General features: G+C 44.1%; 1 protein-coding gene across 3 annotated transcripts in view; it reads left to right on the forward strand.

The window, feature by feature from the left end:
• Window positions 1–749: 749 nt before the first annotated feature.
• CSE1L (chromosome segregation 1 like) overlaps window positions 750–20,896 on the forward strand; it is a gene marked incomplete at its 3' end in the record, with an annotated part of 62,500 nt that continues 42,353 nt past the window's right edge. The window contains 7 exon segments of one of the 3 annotated variants that reach the window (XM_078778468.1): window positions 781–912; window positions 3,327–3,415; window positions 8,032–8,126; window positions 12,685–12,827; window positions 14,644–14,745; window positions 16,395–16,540; window positions 16,675–16,765. In XM_078778468.1, the coding sequence (XP_078634594.1) occupies window positions 8,042–8,126; window positions 12,685–12,827; window positions 14,644–14,745; window positions 16,395–16,540; window positions 16,675–16,765 (567 nt within the window). 3 annotated transcript variants of the gene reach the window in all.

A 20,896-nucleotide genomic window follows, 5' to 3' on the forward strand; every position in this document is an offset into this window, starting at 1 on the left:
CCCCGGCCCCCGAGTCCATGGGTCGTGTGTTCATGTATGCCTTGTATGGAATGGTCTCCCTTGAATGATCGTGGCAACAGAATTACGAGTCGACAGGTTTAAAGTGGAACGACAACTGTGAGCAGTGATGACAGGCGTCAGGCTTACAGGCAAAATGTCCGCCATACCACATGACTGATGACGTCATAATATTCCATAAATTTTCCTCACGTGTAGTCGATCATATCTGTAAATTTTCGGTTGGATCAGTTCAGCAGTTCTGGAGATATCGATTTTCATTTTTTCCCCCTTAAATCCAAGATGATCGCCATACCACGTGACCGATGATGTCATAGTTCAGAAATATTTTGCCTCATGGGGAGTTGATCATGTATGTGACATTGCCGGCACCTGGAAGCATTGGATGATACAGTATAGATATAGAGGCATACAGGGATATTTCCAGGACTTGTCGGGTTGTAGTTAGTTTGTGTGGGAGTGTTTGGTTTCTTGAGTTAGTTTAACGCAGCCATCATGGGTCGAATGACCTTCTTCTACGCCAATCCCTTGTATTTCATTGTGGTGTATAGGCGACGTTAGTTGGTAAGACGGATGTACCACCTTCTACCTAAAGTCGTCCTGGAGTTGTTCTTCACGTGAATGTGTGAAGCGAACGTGTTGTTTCGTGCTGTTTATACATTATTCACTTCAGAGAGGAAAAGTAACAAACAATTAATGAAAATGGGAGTCTCAAGAGCCAAGTGTCTTTTGACCCGGAAGAGGCATTTCGTAGCGTTGTGTGTAAACTCGTGCGGCGTTACTCCTGCGGATTGCCCTGGTTCGGCGTGCTCTGGTCCTTGATTGACGTTTGATTTGTGGGAGTTATCACGTGCTACACGTGTTCTGTGGACCTGTTGTACATATTCTATCCATGTAAATAGTGTTTTGATTTCTTTGTCGTCGGGGTTTATATAGTTTGATGCGTCGGACATAATAATAATCTGATAATGCTCACTACTCCCACGTGCACGTTTAAAAAATAATATTTGCCTTTTATGAAACAAACGGTTCGTGGGTCGTAATGGAGGATTCCTGGGTTTCTTAACGTACCTAAGGTGGAGCAGGTGTTGGGACGACCAGTCGAGTCGCCTCCATGGTTGGACTTGGTGTGTTTGACTGTCAAGGTTGAGTCTATGGTTGGTGTGTTTGACTGTCAGGGTTGAGTCCATGGTTGGTGTGTTTGACTGTCAGGGTTGAGTCCATGGTTGGTGTGTTTGAGAGGCAGGGTTGAGTCCATAGTTGGTGTGTTTGAGAGGCAGGGTTGAGTCCATGGTTTGTGTGTTTGAGAGTCAGGGTTGAGTCCATGGTTTGTGTGTTTGAGAGTCAGGGTTGAGTCCATAGTTGGTGTGTTTGAGAGTTAGGGTTGACTCCATGGTTGGTGTGTTTGAGAGGCAGGGTTGAGTCCATGGTTGGTGTGTTTGACTGTCAGGGTTGAGTCCATGGTTTGTGTGTTTGAGAGTCAGGGTTGAGTCCATAGTTGGTGTGTTTGAGAGTTAGGGTTGAGTCCATGGTTGGTGTGTTTGAGAGGCAGGGTTGAGTCCATGGTTTGTGTGTTTGAGAGGCAGGGTTGAGTCCATGGTTGGTGTGTTTGAGAGTCGGGGCTGAGTCCATGGTTGGTGTGTTTGAGAGGCAGGGTTGAGTCCATAGTTGGTGTGTTTGAGAGTCAGGGTTGAGTCCATGGTTTGTGTGTTTGAGAGGCAGGGTTGAGTCGATGGTTTGTGTGTTTGAGAGGCAGGGTTGAGTCCATGGTTTATGTGTTTGAGAGGCAGGGTTGAGTCCATGGTTTGTGTGTTTGAGAGGCAGGGTTGAGTCCATAGTTGGTGTGTTTGAGAGTCAGGGTTGAGTCCATAGTTGGTGTGTTTGAGAGTCAGGGTTGAGTCCATGGTTGGTGTGTTTGAGAGGCAGGGTTGAGTCCATGGTTGGTGTGTTTGAGAGGCAGGGTTGGTGTGTTTGAGAGTCAGGGTTGAGTCCATGGTTGGAGTGTTTGACTGTCAGGGTTGAGTCTATGGTTGGTGTGTTTGACAGTCAGGCTTGAGTCTATGGTTGGTGTGTTTGACAGTCAGGCTTGACTCTATGGTTGGTGTGTTTGAGAGTCAGTCTTGAGTCTATGGTTGGTGTGTTTGACAGTCAGGCTTGAGTCTATGGTTGGTGTGTTTGAGAGTCAGGGTTGAGTCCATGGTTGGTGTGTTTGACTGTCAGGGTTGAGTCTATGGTTGGTGTGTTTGACTGTCAGGCTTGAGTCTATGGTTGGTGTGTTTGAGAATCAGGGTCGAGTCCATGGTTGGTGTGTTTGAGAGTCAGGGTTGAGTCCATGGTTGGTGTGTTTGAGAATCAGGGTCGAGTCCATGGTTGGTGTGTTTGAGAGTCAGGGTTGAGTCCATGGTTGGTGTGTTTGAGAGTCAGGGTTGAGTCCATGGTTGGTGTGTTTGAGAGTCAGGGTTGAGTCCATGGTTGGTGTGTTTGAGAGTCAGGGTTGAGTCCATGGTTGGTGTGTTTGAGAGTAAGGGTTGAGTCTATGGTTGGTGTGTTTGAGAGTCAGGGTTGAGTCCATGGTTGGTGTGTTTGAGAGTCAGGGTTGAGTCCGTGGTTGGTGTGTTTGAGAGTCAGGGTTGAGTCCATGGTTGGTGTGTTTGAGAGTCAGGGTTGAGTCCATGGTTGGTGTGTTTGAGAGTCAGGGCTGAGTCCATGGTTGGTGTGTTTGAGAGTCAGGGTTGAGTCCATGGTTGGTGTGTTTGAGAATCAGGGTCGAGTCCATGGTTGGTGTGTTTGAGAGTCAGGGTTGAGTCCATGGTTGGTGTGTTTGAGAATCAGGGTCGAGTCCATGGTTTGTGTGTTTGAGAGTCAGGGTTGAGTCCATGGTTGGTGTGTTTGAGAGTCAGGGTTGAGTCCATATTTTAAAAAGTGATTCTTCACAATTGAGAGATGCGGCCAAAAATGATATATAGCACGATATCTCAAAAAGTTGTGGACGAGTTCTGGCAAAACTTGGTGGATGAGTTGGTTAGGTGACGAGAACAAGGCGATTTGCTTTTGGTGAAGTTTCGAATCCAGATCCGGCCTATTGGTGGCGTACAAAATGTAAACTGTTGTCTGGTGGACGTATGTGCTCCACCGAGTGCCATTAGTTTTTTATATTATTATTATTACCTCCGCCATCTGCGATGGACAGAGGTTGTGCTTTCACCCATATCCATCTGTCTCCGTGTGTTACTTGCAAAAATCGGCAATTTTTAAAGTATATGGTTGGTCACGTGTGTTATTCTGTGTTTTTCTGTCAATCCCGACAGGTCTCAATTTTAAACCGATCTTCAGAAAACGTCACCAAACGGTGGAGTTGGTCATGAGGAAGAAGCCTTTCGATTTTAAGTTTAAAAAGGTCATCCTGAGGTCAAATTTCTAATGTCATTTTTCATATGATGTACTTGACATTTGAACAGAGTTTGCATGTGACGTCACTGAATTCACCAACCAATTATTTTCGAGGTCAAAAGGTAAACGGGCCGGATTTCTAAAACTGTCAATTTTCATCCGATTGACTTGAAATTTGAACACGATTTGCAGATTTCGTTCTTCAATTCAACCACCAGTTATTTTTAAGGTCTAATTTGTCTTCGGGATTTCGCAAGTGTCGCGTTTGTTTGTTATTTTCCGGCAAGTATGCTGATCGGTTGGTTTGTCTGTTTGTCTGTCTGTCTGTCTTTGTCTGTTTGTTCGCAGTAATACGTCTACACCGTTGCACGTAGAATCGCCAAACTTTACCCACATATTTGTCTTGCCCTGGAATAGACTGTGCCCAATTTTTAACTCTCTCGGCCCAAGGCCTCCATTATGACGTCATAATTCTATAATTTGAGAAGTACAAAACTTCATACAATCAAGATGAAATTTCTTGAGCATAATTGAGGAATAAATTAGTTTAGAAAACATGCCATGTCGGCATAAACTGGTGGAGAAAAAAATTAATGATGACGTCATTGGTTACGTGATTCGGCCGCCATCTTGGAAAAACCGAAAAACTTTGCACCTCTATATCTCAGTGCTGAATAGAAAAAATTGAGACATGGCTCATTGTAAAGAACTCTCCATGGGAAATAAAATATGTTAATGATGTCATAGGTGCGTCCATTATGACGTCATAATTCGACAAGTACAAAACTTCATCCGATCAAGATGAAATTTCTTGAGCATAATCGAGGAATAAATTAGTTTCGAAAACAAATAATGTCATCGGTCACGTGGTTCGGCCGCCATATTTGTCCAAAATGGCCGATAAAAAAAAAGTATATTCCAGCAAGTCCACCGATTTTTCATTTGTTTGTCCGTCTTGTTACTTGCAAAATCTAAGATTTTTCAAGTGTATTGGTCGCTTGCGTTTGTTATTCTGTCTGTTTGTTTACTTTGCAAAAAATTTTTTTGGACAAGTATGTTGATCACTCTGGTGTGCGTGTCCGTCTGTGCTATTTATTTTCCGACAAAATCCTATTTATTTTGGAGGTCGAAAGGTCAAACATAGGCCAAAAGTTCAACATAGGTCAAATTTCTAAAATTGTCAATTTTCATCAGATTAAGTTTAAATTTTAAGACTATTTGCATGTCAGGTCACATAATTCAACCCCCAACTATTTGTGAGGTAAAAAGGATGCTCTACTGAGTGCCATTCTACTTTGTTCTCTTTTTCCAAGTGTCGATCCATGAGTAGAGGTCATCATAATTGAGAAGCCTATTGATTTTGAGGTCAAAGGTAATCTGGAGGTCAGATTTCTAAAATCGCCATTTTTCATCCAATTGACTTGAAAATTGAACAGCATTTGCACATTGAGTCACTAAATTGGGAAACCAACTATTTTAAGGTCAAAACGTCAAAGGGAAACTCAAGATCAAACTTCTAGAATCATTAATTTTCATTTGAAAAATCGTACTTTTCATCCTATTGACTCGAGCTTTGATCAAGATCGTCGATTGTAATCTGGATGAAACGGACAATTTGATGGATCAATGGCAACCTTTTTTTGAGAGGAGGGTGGATTTAGCAAGTATCGTGCTCTGCTTGACGTCTTCTTGTTTGTATGTTCGTTTGTTCGCAGGATATCTCAAAAAGTTGTCTGGATTCGGACAAAATTTGGTGGCCAGGTTCGGTGTATGACAAGGAAGAATTGATTCAATTTTGGTGAAGATCCGAATCCGGATGTAGATACTAGAATTTTAATAGTTTTACAAGTGATTCTTCACCGTTGAGAAATGTGGCCATACACGATATACGTATTGCACGATATCTCAAAAAGTTGTGGGTGGATTATGCCAAAACTAGGTGGAAGGGAGAGTTGGTTAGATGACGAGAACAAGCCGATTAGATTTTGGTTCAGGTCCGAATCCAGATCCGGCCTATCAGTGAGTGGGATAGAAAACACAAACTGTTCAGCCTGGCGGAGGTGTGCGCTTTACCGAGTGCCGTTCTAGTTTTTATTGTTTGTGTCACCTTTGTGTTGAAACGAGTAAAACATGTCTTAAGTCTGAAAATGACTTAAAATATTGCAGTTTGTGGATGAATTCTGATTCCCCATCGATGTTCCTTTTTCTTCTTCCTCTTTGCTAACTTTTGTATCAATTTTTAATGATATTGTTTGCCATGACGTCGTGGCACTGATTTATCTTGATTACATTATTGTCTGTGCTCAAATTCTGAGCTATATTGTCGATCCAGTAAAGTCCTCCGTCGCTTTGTCTGCCTTCACATGTAACACCCCAGTTGCCTATCTGAGGTACATGTGGTCGTTGCTTGAAATGTGGTGGGTGCACGCAATGGGTGTTGGGGTGCTGGTGCGATTCAAACTTCCCCCCTTCCCCACCCACCCCCTCCTACCCCCTCCTCGCTCACCCCTTTTCATATAAGGCCACAACTTAGAACTTTGTCTGGCACACAAGTCCTCTTCAAAATACACCACGGCACATTAATTGCTCACAAGGTAATCCTAGCAAATCAAACTGTCGGCTTGATATTTCAAGGAAGATGTACCGAATCGCCAGGTTGATGGCTTATCGCTGAGTGATTTTAACTCCGATTGAACAGCTCAAATGCCATTACCGAGTTGTCCTGGGAACAAACCCTTTTATTCAGGTTCTCATTGGGTTTATCAACTGTCATTTCTTCAAATAAGTCGCATGACTAACAAGCATTCTGAGTATTGCGCTGCAATACATGTCCCCTACCGGCAGTCTGTCGTCCGGAAAACTGTTGGGGAAATTACAAAGGGTTATGAATGACAGGTTGTGAATCGTTCCCAATCGCTAATTACCTCAGGATGGGCTCACCTGTGATTCGCACTCGGGACTTCGATTTATACACCTTGCAGACAGGTCAGCAGAAGCATGAGAAAAGAAGTTGTTGATAAAGAACCTTTCGAGTCGCTAAAAATCAGTAATTTATTATATTTTCCGGTTCACGATCAATGATCGATGTGTATATATATATGTTGCTCGGCTTGGCTCCGCCCCTCCCGAAAGCGCGCGCTGTGTCGCGCTTTTGACGTTCGTAGACGAGGCTGAGGGCGTGCGGTGCGGCTTGAGGAGAACTCGAGAATAAACAAGAGATATCCATTAAAAAAAATATTTTCGTTTAATTAACGATATCTGCCAAACCACGTGCCCTATCGCAAATTCCAAAAGGACATTTTAGTAGACTGACATGCTGAACAGATCTGTGAAGTTTCCCCTTGATTGGATCAAAAATGAGGGAGGAGCTCGGTTTTAAAGGTTCATGCTTAAAAACGTCATAACTCTGAAACTATGTGAAGCATGACGTCATGCTCGCTGACTTTTTTGTTCGTCATGGGTATGCGATTCTGCCTGCAGTTTGGCCTCGATCTGTTCGGCCGTTGCAGAGAAAAAGGGGCTTTCGTGTTTTCACGGAAAACAATATGGCGGCCGAACCACGTGACCTGTGGACGTCATAATTACCATTAAAATATTATACAGACCGAGTCCCTCATATGGTGAAAATTTGATCTCAATCGGTCCAATTATTGCAGAGAAAATCTTTTTTAAAGGAAATTAAAACTTAAAATGGCACTAAGTTAAGGATCATCAGAATTATCAGAATTCCCAAAGTTCAAAGTGCCATAACTTTGTTAATGATCGAAACGTCGTGAAGTTCGAACTTGACCTGTAACTTATCATGAGGAAACCATGTGCCAAGTTTGAAATCATTAGCATTAAGCGTTTAGAAAAAAAGTGCGGAAAACTGTTCTTTGCGTGACGGACGGACTGACGGACGGACGGACTGACTGACGGACTGACTGACGGACTGACTGACGGACTGACGGACTGACTGACGGACTGACGGACGGACTGACGGACTGACGGACTGATGGAGGGACTGCGTGCAAACCTATAGTCCCCTCCGGTGTACACCGGTAGGGGACTAATAACAATGGCAATTTTAACAAAGGCCTGGCCATTTACTATTATTTAATTTCCCCCTTTTTTTCCTTTTCCTTCCTTCGGGTTGCTGTGGTTTTGTCGTGGTCGTGTTCATCAGTATGCTGTAATGCAATTGTTGTGATCTATTTCTTGTATTTGACTCATTCAATCTTTTCTTTAAACTCTTCATAATAATTTTCACTATGGCATGCTCTTCTTGTCTTGCTGCTCGTAATTTTCCTGTTGCATTCATGTTTTTCCCCACCCCCCAACCCCAGTTTTCACCTTCTTCTTCATGTGTCCATTCAAAAATGGCTTTTCTTTTAAAATAACAGAATGTTTCTTGTTTTTGGCTTATTTAGATTTTTACTCATTTCCCAGCGTTGTCGGCCCTACAGGGCACCGTGATTCCACAAACCTTGACTGAAAATATGTTGCGTGGTGCAGCAAGATGTCCTACTAGGGTCGAAATTTAAAAATGTCGTCGTTGGAACCGGACAGCGACATCACTCTCTTTGACACTTGCCTAAATAGAGATAATTTGGCTATAATTCTGTTTACATTTCCGCTCCACAGTGTGAAAAACATGGAGTTGACTGATGGCAACTTGCAAACGCTAACGGACTACCTGCAAAAGACGCTCTCTCCGGATCCATCGGTACGACGGCCGGGTATGTACCACGCCGATTACCTGTTGATTTTCTTCACAAATGTAAATGACGGAGTGCTTGGAAGCTGTACGATACATTCGCTGATTTACCGATGTGGTTAAGGAATCACGTAATATTGCTGCGTTTGATTTAACAAAAAACAAAATCTACTTATTTGACTGATAGACTTTCCGTTTTTTGAATCTAACTTTGCTAATCTATCGTTCATGATTATTTACATCCTTCAATATGATGTAAAAAAAAAAAGCGAGTATCTTTGTTAGCTTTCCGGTTTGACGTTTATTGCGTGCCCACATGCTGGGAGTCGAGTTCTGGTTGGAAAATGGGGAATTATAAAGAGATGTGAAGTATCGATTTTGGTGTCGGAAAAGCACGACTGCATGGAGCGTGGGGGTTTGAGAATGGCTGGCTCTCTTGCCACGAGCTTCCTCTAATTGGCCTAGTTTGAGGATAGCTAGATGGCCAAATGATTAATGAGAACAAAAGTAGAGGTGGGAAAGAGAAAGAGAGGGAGACTTGGGTGAGCATTGGCCCCCATAAGCTCTGTCCTGAACCCGCCACTTGCCCCTGGCGTCTCCCCTTGCCCTCATGTGTCTCCATAAATCATCACGCTCTCTGCTCATTCCTCTGGAGGGGCTGGCTCGGGCGCCATCGTGATGAACGACCTCCTTCCCTCGGAGGTTGACCTATCGCTGTATTTATTATTTTTCTCTTTTGACCCTCGCATGGCAAACTGGTTGGTTGCTCGGTTGTCCCACCGAGTGTCTGCTTGTTCAGTGTTTGGAATTGCACCTTCGATCCGTATATATATATATATATATATGGATATATGAATATAATTTGTGGCCTGTGTTTCTGTATCTTGTTTATTTTTCTTTTTTTTGTGTGGTGGAGTCATTTGGAGATGGGTTTGTGAGACGAAGGGTGGGAGTTGTCAGCATCAATCGTTGGTATTGATTGTGATGAAGTGTTTATGTGACAGAATTTCACTGCCTCCTTCTTGATCCGTTGTGCTTTATGATGTGTGGATGTTTGCTCTTTGAGAATGTGGTGGGCGCGGAAGCGGAGTGTCAGGAATATACATTAGGTGTGCACGTGGGTCGGGGAAAATATTGTCGTTGTTGACGTTGCAGTGTTGAAAAGCCGGCACGATATTTGTACTTGCACTTTCCTCTCGAGTTTGAATTTGAGCCACTGATTGTGAAAGACACCAGGGCCTTTGTTTGTGCTGAAGGGGGGGGGGGGGGGGGGGACTGGTATCAATTTATTTAATTTGCAGAGTGGTGCGGCAGCTTGTACATGAATCGCGTGCAGGACAAACATTGAGAAGTCACTGTACTTTAGCACTAATATGTAAGGACAAATGTGCACAATGTACATGGTGAGTGAGGTTTGAACCTGGGATCCCAGCACCATGAACCATGGCCTCAGATAGGAATGACAAATGGGCCAATCCAATCTTCCCTTTTAAAAGTTCTATACAGACCTAGAAGTGTGTATTTTGATTACTTTGATGTTCAAAAATCTTGTTTTGATTGTCTCTCTGGTGTGTATAAATGCTGTCGTGCAAGTGATTAAAGGTGGGGGAACTGCAAACGTTGGGTATTGTAATCCCGCAGATAGCCGGCTTGAGGCTAGATTTGGGCGAGGCGACACAGAGGGGATTGTGTCTCCCTTTACTCCAAACACGGTCTAAAACTGCGTCGGTTATAATTCAGCCATTACCCAACTTGTTTTTCCTTTGGTTACCAATCGACAGCCAAATATTTGGTGTGGAAAAGATAGCAGGAACACATGGCATGCGCAGCCTTCAGGAATAAATAAATAAATAAGTAATTCATTTGGCACAAGACGCAATGATTTTGAAATCCCCGATGAAGGACGGACACAAACCACGATCGCTTAACAAACAAGGTTATGAAAACCCTGCTATAGCACCAAACAAAGTCGCACATTCACCTCGATTTGGGCCAAATAAAGTTGCACATTCACCTGGATTTGGGCCAAATAAAGTTGCACATTCACCTGGATTTGGGCCAAGTAAAGTCGCACATTCACGTGGATTTGGGCCAAATAAAGTTACACATTCACCTGGATTTGGGCCAAATAAAGTTGCACATTCACCTGGATTTGGGCCAAGTAAAGTCGCACATTCACGTGGATTTGGGCCAAGTAAAGTCGCACATTCACGTGGATTTGGACCAAATAAAGTCGCACATTCAAGTGGATTTGGGCCAAATAAAGTCGCACATTCACGTGGATTTGGATCAAATAAAGTGGCACATTCAAGTGGATTTGGGCCAAGTAAAGTCGCACATTCACGTGGATTTGGGCCAAATAAAGTCACACATTCATGTGGATTTGGGCCAACTAAAATCGCAGATTCACATGGATTTGGGCCGACTAAAGGCGCACATTCACGTGGATTTGGGCCAAGTAAAGTCGCACATTCACGTGGATTTGGACCAAATAAAGTCGCACATTCACGTGGATTTGGGCCAAAAAGTCGCACATTCAAGTGGTTTTGGGCCAAATAAAGTCGCACATTCACCTGGATTTGGGCCAAATAAAGTTGCACATTAACGTGGATTTGGGCCAAATAAAGTCGCACATTCACGTGGATTTGGACCAAATAAAGTCGCACATTCACGTGGATTTGGGCCAGGTAAAGTCACACATTCAAGTGGATTTGGGCCAAGTAAAGTCGCACATTCACGTGGATTTGGACCAAATAAAGTCGCACATTCAAGTGGATTTGGGCCAAATAAAGTCGCACATTCACGTGGATTTGGATCAAATAAAGTGGCACATTCAAGTGGATTTGGGCCAAATAAAGTTGCACATTCACGTGGATTTGGGCCAAATAAAGTTGCACATTCACGTGGATTTGGGCCAAAAAATCGCACATTCAAGTGGTTTTGGGCCAAATAAAGTTGCACATTCACCTGGATTTGGGCCAAGTAAAGTCGCACATTCACGTGGATTTGGGCCAAGTAAAGTCACACATTCAAGTGGATTTGGGCCAAATAAAGTCGCACATTCACGTGGATTTGGATCAAATAAAGTGGCACATTCAAGTGGATTTGGGCCAAGTAAAGTCGCACATTCACGTGGATTTGGGCCAAATAAAGTCACATATTCATGTGGATTTGGGCCAACTAAAATCGCAGATTCACATGGATTTGGGCCGACTAAAGGCGCACATTCACGTGGATTTGGGCCAAGTAAAGTCGCACATTCACGTGGATTTGGGCCAAATAAAGTCGCACATTCACGTGGATTTGAGCCAAATAAAGTTGCACATTCACGTGGATTTGGGCCAAAAAGTAGCACATTCAAGTGGTTTTGGGCCAAATAAAGTTGCACATTCACCTGAATTTGGGCCAAATAAAGTCGCACATTCACATGGATTTGGACCAAATAGTCACACATTCACATGGATTTGGGCCAAATAGTCGCACGTTCATGTGGATTTGGACCAAATAAAGTCGCACATTCACGTGGATTTGGGCCAAATAAAGTCGCACATTCACGTGGATTTGGGCCAAGTAAAGTCGCACAGTCACGTGGATTTGGGCCAAATAAAGTCACACATTCATGTGAATTTGGGCCAACTAAAATCGCAGATTCACGTGGATTTGGGCCAAATAAAGTCGCACATTCACGTGGATTTGGGCCAAATAAAGTTGCACGTTCACGTGGATTTGGGCCAACTAAAATCGCAGATTCACATGGATTTGAGCCAAATAAAGTCGCACTTTCACGTTGATTTGGGAGAAATAAAGTTGCACATTCATATTTCTGAGTGTTCCTTTGCACAGCTATCTTTGGTTCTAAAGGATGGCCGCCAGTCTAGTCTGGTCCAGTTCAGTCCAATAATGAAACAGCAGATAGAGATGTGGAGTGGCAGAAAATAAACACCATCAAAAACATTTCTACAAAGCTGTCCATTTTCACATCGTTTTATGTCGAGCAACCAATGAAATGTAATTAATTTCTTAAACAATAAATGTCAGTTAGTTGACAGGAAAAAGACGTCTTGAGGATCGGATCTTGGTGAATGAAGATCCCTACTCTCATCGGAATATGTCGCCTCTACCGACAAGTAAAGTTTTAGTCTTGCTGGTGTGCGTGCGTGCGTGTGCGTGCGTGCGCGCGCGTGTGTGTGTGTGTGTGTACACACACCCATGTTTGGAGAGCTTGTGGGCAGCAAGGGTCGAACCTATCTATATAAAGAACGGAGCCCCGCTAATTATCCAGTTGGAAAATATATCAATTGCTTACAAGTTAATAAGATTCTGAAGGTAAACAACTATTTTAAGGTTTACAATTAAGACTTCTTGATTTTCAGGTAGATTTAGTATAATTTACAACCTCCTTTAAATGTTAATATAATGCTTTGGAAATATATTTTACACACGAATGTTCACCAAATGATTGTAATTGTGAGGACCCAGACTTGTGAGGACCAGACTTGTGTGCCTCATCGTAATATTATTTATTTGTTTTTTAACATCGTCCTCATTTTTCAGTTGTTCCGTCTGTGCTTCTTTTCCAGCTGAGAAGTTTCTTGAGTCGGTTGAGGGAATGTTCAACTATCCGCTTCTGCTGCTTACCCTGGTGGAGAAGTCTCCTGACAAAGTTATAAGTGTTTGTGCTGCCATCACCTTCAAAAACTACATCAAGCGCAATTGGAGATGTGTAAGCGACTCTATCGACACCTCTTCGTCATTATCCTGGAGAATTGATGTGACATCGGACTCGGTGGTGTAATGGTTAGAACGTCACTCTGAGTCTGGGAGGATGGTAGATCAAACTCTGGCCGAGTCTCATCAAATAATTTAAAATGGTATCTGCTGCTTCCTTGCTTGACATTCAGCATTTAATAGAAAAAGAGGACTGACCTCACTTCGTCACATGGCCGGCTTGCCTTGCCTGAGGACAATTATGACCCTCCCCCAGAGGAGAGGGCATTGCATTCGAGTCCGTCTCTGTCTGTCTGTCTGTGTTTGTTTGTCCGCACAGAATAAATATGCTTTTCTCTGCAACCGTTGGTCCGATTTTCACCATAGGTGCACCTCCTCCTGTAGAATAGTTAATGATAACTCTGATGTCATAGGTCACGTGGTCAGGGCACCATTTTGGAAAAACTGAAAAATTTTGCACCTCTATATCTCCGAAAGCACTGCATAGAAAAAATTGAGACATGGCTCATTGTAAAGAACTCTCCATGGGGAATAAAATATGTTAATGATGATGTAATAGGTGCCTCCATTATGACGTCATAATTCGACAAGTACAAAACTTCATCTGATCAAGATGAAATTTCTTGAGCGTCATCTTGGAATAAATTGGTGGAGAAAAACTTATGATGACGTCATCGGTCAAGCGGTTCAGCCGCCATATTTATTTTAACACAAAAGCCTTAAAAACTAGTAAAACACATCCTGACGAGGGTCTGCAGTCTCTGATTGCTCTTTCTTGTTGAGCCTGTAGTTTGTATAACTTATTGGGAGTGTCCAAGTTTGTTCACGTTTTGATAACATCAACCTTTGGGGCGAGACTGATTATAGTGAGAACTACAACGGCACTCGGTAGGGCGCATACCTCCGCCAGGTTGAATAGTTTCAGTGTTTTGTTTCCACTGCTAGGCCGGATCTGGATTCGGACCGGAACCAAAATCTAATCGGCTTGTTCTTGTCACCAAACCAACTCGTCCACCAAGTTTATTCATAACTCGTCCATAACTTGTTTAAATATCATGTTATGTATCGCTTTTCGTCTGATCTCTAAATGGTGAAGAATCACTTATATATTAAATAATTCTCGTACCCGAATCCATATCCCGATCTTCACCAAAATCGAATTGATTAGTTCTTGTCACACACACAACCGGTCTACCAAGTTTGGTCCAACTCCATCCATGGCTTTTTGAGATGTCGTGCGATGTATCGGTTTCCGTACTATTTCCGAATGGTTAAGAATCACTTAAAAAATTCTACTAGCCGGATCCGGATTTTAACCAAAATCTAATCATTTCGTCCTTGTCACATACACTACCTCTTTGAGATATCTTGTTCACAGACAGACAGACAGGGGTGAAAACACAACCTCCATCCACCTTTGGTGGCGGAGGTAATAATAATTTTGGGCAAAGGGTAATGTGTAGTGGAATATGGCAAAGCAGTACTCATTGTTTAACATAACTTGAGGGATCCAAGAGATTGTGTGCGTGTGTGTGTGTGTGTGTGTGTGTGTGTGTGTGTGTGTGTGTGTGTGTGTGTGTGTGTGTGTGTGTGTGTGTGTGTGTGTGTGTGTGTGTGTGTGTGTGTGTGTGTGTGTGTGTGTGTGTGTGTGTGTGTGTGTGTGTGTGTGTGTGTGTGTGTGTGTGTGTGTGTGTGTGTGTGTGTGTGTGTGATGCTGAGCCACGCTCGATGTGGTGTTTTTCTGGTTTCGATCACCCAAATGCGGGCATCAAAATAACACCCTGACGTTTTGCTGGCCTCTTTGTGTGCAGAATGAAGACGAAGTCAATAAGATTTGTGATGCTGACCGTACCATGATAAAGGCAAACATTGTGAACCTGATGCTGCACAGCCCCGAGCAGATACAGAAGCAGGTGAGCGATCAGGTTCAAATGGCGACTGCGTTGCTTCGGTGCAAACCCCTGAGCTCTTCACCGGAAAAGCTCTTTGTCTCTTTGTCCTCCCGTGCTGAAGCAAAACGACTTTGATGACCAATTGCGATCATTTGATAACTTTGTTCCTTAAATCCCTTGTGTGGAAAAATGCTTCGCGATACGGACAACTCGACTTCCCCAATTTTTCCCGTCGTTTCCGTCGAGTCAACTGATCAATGTCCACGATTGGCTGTGACATGCGCACGTGATCTAATCGTGCCGTTTTTTGACCAATTGTACACAAGATCTAATCGTGCCGTTTTTTAACCAATTGTACACAAGATGGCTGCTGAGCAGAAATCTGTGGAGTTCGCTGAATTGTCACATCTTTGTTAACTACTTGAGAAAATAGATTTCTGGAAGTGATAGACGAACCACTGATATTAAAGGGCCACAGATACAGAAAATCATGTTTGGTTTAATTAATAGATATTGGTTAACTTGACACTTAATCAACAACAACAACAACAACAGGCATTTTAAGGCCATCTTGCGGTCCCCATGACAATCTTCTCCAAATTGTCATGGTTCTATTTTTGAGGCAATGTTTTTATGGCCGGATGCCCTTCCTGATGCCAACCCTTTGAGTCGCCTCTTACGACACGCAGGGATACGGTGAACCTATTCTAAACCAGGGTACACAACTTGACACTTAACCGTTATTCTTTATTTGAATCATACCTTCCTTCCAATATATTTAATGTTTTTGGGTTTCCTTTTACACTCGATTTGCCCCCCCCCCGCCCCCCCCCCAAAACGGCAATTTGATTACCCACGTGACCTGCTTACGTCATCAAGGGAATTTTTTTGCCGCGGGTCATTTTTCTAAGAGGATTCTTGATCAGAAAAATCTTCGTCAAATTCACTTTCTGACGAGTGTGAAAAGAGTTGTGCGGCCATTATCTGTTGCATTGTGAGACGACCTTGCCTTTGATGACGTTACGCGTCACTATTTGTCGGGGCATTACCCGACGAGTTTGCTTTTTTTAAACTGTAACACCTCGAAGAAATATAAGAATTAAAAACCTCATTCAGTTCTTTGTTTATTACTTAAAAATCAATATAATCCCATCAAAAAAGATTTCCTGTGTCTCTGGACCTTTAAATTTCTGGTCGAGTAGAATGTAGTGATGCGCAAACAGGAAGTCCACCAATGACTGTGACAAAGAAGTATGTTGGGAAGCGTGGCTTTGCCGTGACCTTTGACCTTTTGACCTCAAAAGCAACGGGCCTCTCGCATTTGAATAGCTGCAACAGTTGGTTACGTTTTGTGAAGATCGGTGAAGAATTGCGGCCTGAAGGCGACAAACAGACGCACAGACATACTCAGGGACTAATATTCTCGTTCTGTACTTTGATTTCGCGACGAATAAAATACATTTGATTGCAGCGAAGAACAATAATGCACATAATGAAATGCACAGTTGAGCATCCAAAATGATGTAAATTGTATTTTTATTATTATTGTTATTGTTGTTTGCTTCATTAATGTGTGAATTTTTTTGCAATCTTGAGTTTTCTAATTGTGATCGTTTATATTTACATGGAATATCAAAAACGTAGGTTTTTCCCGACTCTCTCGCCCTCAGCTCAGTGACGCGATAAGCACCGTCGGTCGTGAAGACTTTCCACATAAATGGCCGAACCTCCTGGCCGACATGGTGTCTCGCTTTCAAAGCGGGGATTTCCATATTATCAACGGCGTTCTGCACACGGCTCATTCTCTATTTAAACGGTGTGAACCTCAAACCTCTCATCCCCCACACCTTTCTTTACCTGCCTGGGGATTCAGCCATCGTTTTGCTCTGTCCTGATGTTGTACCTGTGTCGACGGTGATGGAGTGATGCCAGTTTTGTTTTCTCTTGCAGATACCGGCACGAGTTCAAATCAAATGAATTGTGGTCCGAGATAAAGTTGGTGCTTGATGTGTTTGCTGCACCCTTAACGGAGTTATTCAAGGTAACGAGTAAAAGACGTGCAGTCTTGCTGCTCATTCTCCATGAATAAGTCGCCACCTGTTACTTTTATTTATTTATTAATGCGTCATTGTGCTTGGGCTGCAGTTATTGTATTAATTTGCTTATTTTAGGGAAGGGATTGGGGTTCTTCTTCTTTCAAATTCAAATTGGACTGGGATTAGATCATTTTTGACCCTCTGGTTGAATGATCACCGAGGCACAACTGTACTGTACCACGGGTGCAGTGCCCCAGCACACAACAACAACAACAACATGCATTTTAAAGGCCATTTTCCCTGCTAGAGCGGGGGTTAGCCTTGCGGTCCCCATGACGATCTTCTCCATTTTGCCCTATTTTCTGCATCTCTCCTTGTTAACCCCCTTGCCCGCATTTCTTCTTCGACCATCTTTAGCCAAGTCTTTCTCGGTCTTCCCCGTCCTCTACTTCCTTCCACATTCATTTCCATCACTCTTCTCAACCAGTCACTTTCATCCTTCCTCAACACATGACCAAACCATCTCAACCTGTTCCTCTTCACAGCATCAATCACAGGCTCTATTCCCATCATCTTTCGCAATTCATCATTTGTCTTCCTCTCTCTCAACGATACTCCGCACATCCGTCGAACCATTTGCATTTCCACCCTTTCCAACCTTCGTTGCTGCTCTACGTTCATTACCCATGTCTCGCTCCCATAAATCATAACACTTCTCACACATGCAGCATACACCTTTCCCTTCAGCTTCAACGACACTCCCCTCATCATCAGCACGCCACTCAGTTCCCGAAACTTCTTCCATGCACATCTCACTCGAGCAACCGTTGCCGAGTCTGATCCACCTTCTCCATTCAGCATGTCTCCGAGGTAGCAAAATGTTTTCACACCTTCCAGCTTCACGCCGTCTCCAAGATCCAACTCAACACCTCCTCCATCCGCAGCTCCCTCTGTGCACACCCCACATTTGAATGTAGCTGCCACACTGGTTAATGACCCTCTCAGACCACTACATTCCTGATGAACCCACTCAGCGCACATTGTACATTGAATGGAGTTCACTCCGACACCCTTCCTACACACAGCACAGGGCCACTTCCCAGTTCTTTCCACCTCACCACATGCTTTACCACTTGCCATCACCTTCGTCTTTCCGATATTCACCTTCAGACCTTTTGTCTCCATACATTCCTTCCACGTGTTCATCTTTTCCTTCAGTCCATCCATACTTTCCGCAATCAACACCAGATCATCTGCATACAACAACTCCCACGGTAAACCCTCCTTTACGTTCTGAGCCAGCACCTCCATCACAGCTACAAATAGTAGTGGACTTAGTACCGACCCCTGATGCACTCCCACCTTCACCTCAAACTCACCACTGTTCCCGTCCTTCGTCCTTACAGCTGTGCGCGCTCTTTTGTACATTGCCATCACTACTCTGATCAACCATTCCTCCACTCCTAACTTCCTCAATGCCCATGTCAATACTTTGCGTGGTACCCTATCGAATGCTTTCTCCAGATCAACAAACCCAAGAAACAACTTCTTCCTCTTCTCCATGTACTTCTCCTGCAACTGCCTCACAATGAAAAGTGCGTCTGTCGTTCCTCTTCCTGGCATGAATCCAAACTGCATTTCGTCGATCTTCACTTTCTTCCTTATCCTCCTCTCCAACACCCTTTCCAATACCTTCATTCCATGCTCCAATAACTTTATCACTCGGTACGAGCCACACTCCAGAGGGTCGCCTTTCCCCTTGTATAGAGGGGCGAGGGTACTCAGTTCCCAATCCACTGGAATGCGGCCTTTTTTCACCACCAGATTACAGATCTCTGTCATTCACTTCACACCCGAACTTCCTGCTGCCTTCAACATATCTCCCACAACTCCCGTCGGCCCTCCCGCTTTTCTACCCTTCATTGCTTTTATCGCTTCCTCAACTTCCTTCTCAGTTATCTTCTCTGCCGGTCCTAAAACTGGGTTACTCTCTATGTTGCCATCCCATTCATTCTCTGTATTCAACAGCATTTCCATATATCTTTTCCATCTTCCTTTAATTCCATCTGTGTCGACAATGATTTGTCCCACTTCATCCTTCAAGCAACTCACCCCCATCACATCACACCTCTCTTTCGCTATCTGCTTTGCAATCCTGAATACTGCTTTCTGACCCTCTTCCGAATCCAAGCGTTCTCCGAACATTTTCCTACATGCCTCCTGCGCCTTTGCTGCCTCTTTCTTTGCAGCCTTCTTGGCTGCCTTATAACTTTCATGCTCTGCTGTTTCTGCTCCCGTACCCTTCGCCTTCTGCCACTCCTTGAACTTCTTCCTCTTCTCGTCAATCCTCTTTCCAACTTCATCATCCCACCACCATGTTTCCGAGTGCCTCGGTGGTCCTTTTGTCCATCCACATACCTCACCAAAGGCTCCCAACAGACTAGCTTTCATCGACATCCAACCACTTTCAAGCTCAACCACATCATCCTCGACCCTACTCAGCCTCTCTTTTAATGCCTCCCTTACTGTCACCTCTTTCAACCTCCACACCTTCATTCTCGGTTGGTACTTCACCCGCCGAGCTCTCCTCGCACCTTTCACCCTTACGTCGCAGACAACCAAGTGGTGCTGTGAAACAGCCTCCTCCCCCGGGATCACGTTTGTGTCCCGGTGGTGCCCCCTATCTCGCCTACGCACCATCAGGTAGTCAACGGTTGTCGTCGACCCACCTGACGTGTATGTAACAAGCTTATTATCCTCTTTCTGGAACTGAGTATTACAAATCAACAAATCAGCTCCATCAGCAAACTCCAAAATCCTTTCACCTTCTCCATTTCTCACACCATATCCGTAACCCCCATGAACTCCATCAAAACCATCCATACTCCTTCCCACGTGTCCATTTAGGTCTCCTCCTACCACAACAACTTCCTCATCTTTCACGTTTTCCATCAGCTTCTCTATCGCACACCAGAACTTGTCCTTCTCTTCATCGCTTCGACCAACCTGCGGAGCATATCCCGAGATGACGTTCACCAAGAGCTTTCCAATCATCATTTTCACCATCATCATCCTATCACTCACTCTAGTCACACTCACCACACTGTCTACAAACTCCTCAGAAAACAGGACACCAACACCATTCAGGCCCTCCAGGCACCCTTGCCACACAAACTTGTATTTCTGTCCCTGCCTACCCTTCACCATTCTCACACCACTTCCCTTCCATCTCGTCTCTTGCACACAACATATGTCCACTCTTCTTCTGACCAATACTTCCACCACTTCTCCTGATCTCCCTGTCATTGTCCCTACATTCCATGTCCCAAACCTCAGAAACCGATCTCCACTTCGGGCTGTACCCTGCCCATATGTACTTGTAATTGTCATGGTTCCCTTTTTGAGGCAATGTTTTTATGGCCGGATGCCCTTCCTGACGCCAACCCTCTTAGTCGTCTTTTACGACACGCAGGGATACGGTGTACCTATTCTTATCCAGGGTACACACCGGGAAACGTTTAAAACATGGAAATTCTGGGGGGGGCGGGGGGGGGGCGGGTGGGGGGGCGGGGGGGAGCGGCGTCAAGGGAAAGATAAAATGAAAATAAACCCCTTCAGCCGGCACACACTTCAGCCGGCGTGTGCCCCAGCACACGAGGGCAGAAATTTGGCCATGGTGCTCAAATCCTTTACGCCCACTAGCAATCGATGCTGGTAGACGGGCCAACAATTTTTGCCCTCAATGATGCAACGCCCTCCCTGCACAGCACCAATCGAACGGTTTTTAAATAATCGGGTTTTTTTTTTTTTTTTTTTTTTTTTTTTTTTGTATACAAGGTCGAGGCTCGTGAAAGAGCGAACATTAATCACACAGAAAGACAAACCGACACATAAAACATATAACATAGGGAGCGGTAGACAAGATGGGGAGAGAGGGGGAAGGACACAAACACAACATTTGAGAGCAGTGACCGAGAGACATGGAGACATGGAGACATCGAGAGATCTGAGAGAGGGCGAGGGCTTGGGGGGGGGGGGGGGGGCGTGGGAAGGGGGCGGTGGGAGAGGTATAAAACATATGGACACTGCCAGGACTTCCAGGAAAGAAGTTGGAATTTCAAACAAGGTGGATCTGG

This window comes from Myxine glutinosa, chromosome 5 (assembly GCF_964187855.1).
Source record: "Myxine glutinosa chromosome 5, kmMyxGlut1.1, whole genome shotgun sequence".
NCBI classification, from domain to species: domain Eukaryota; kingdom Metazoa; phylum Chordata; class Myxini; order Myxiniformes; family Myxinidae; genus Myxine; species Myxine glutinosa.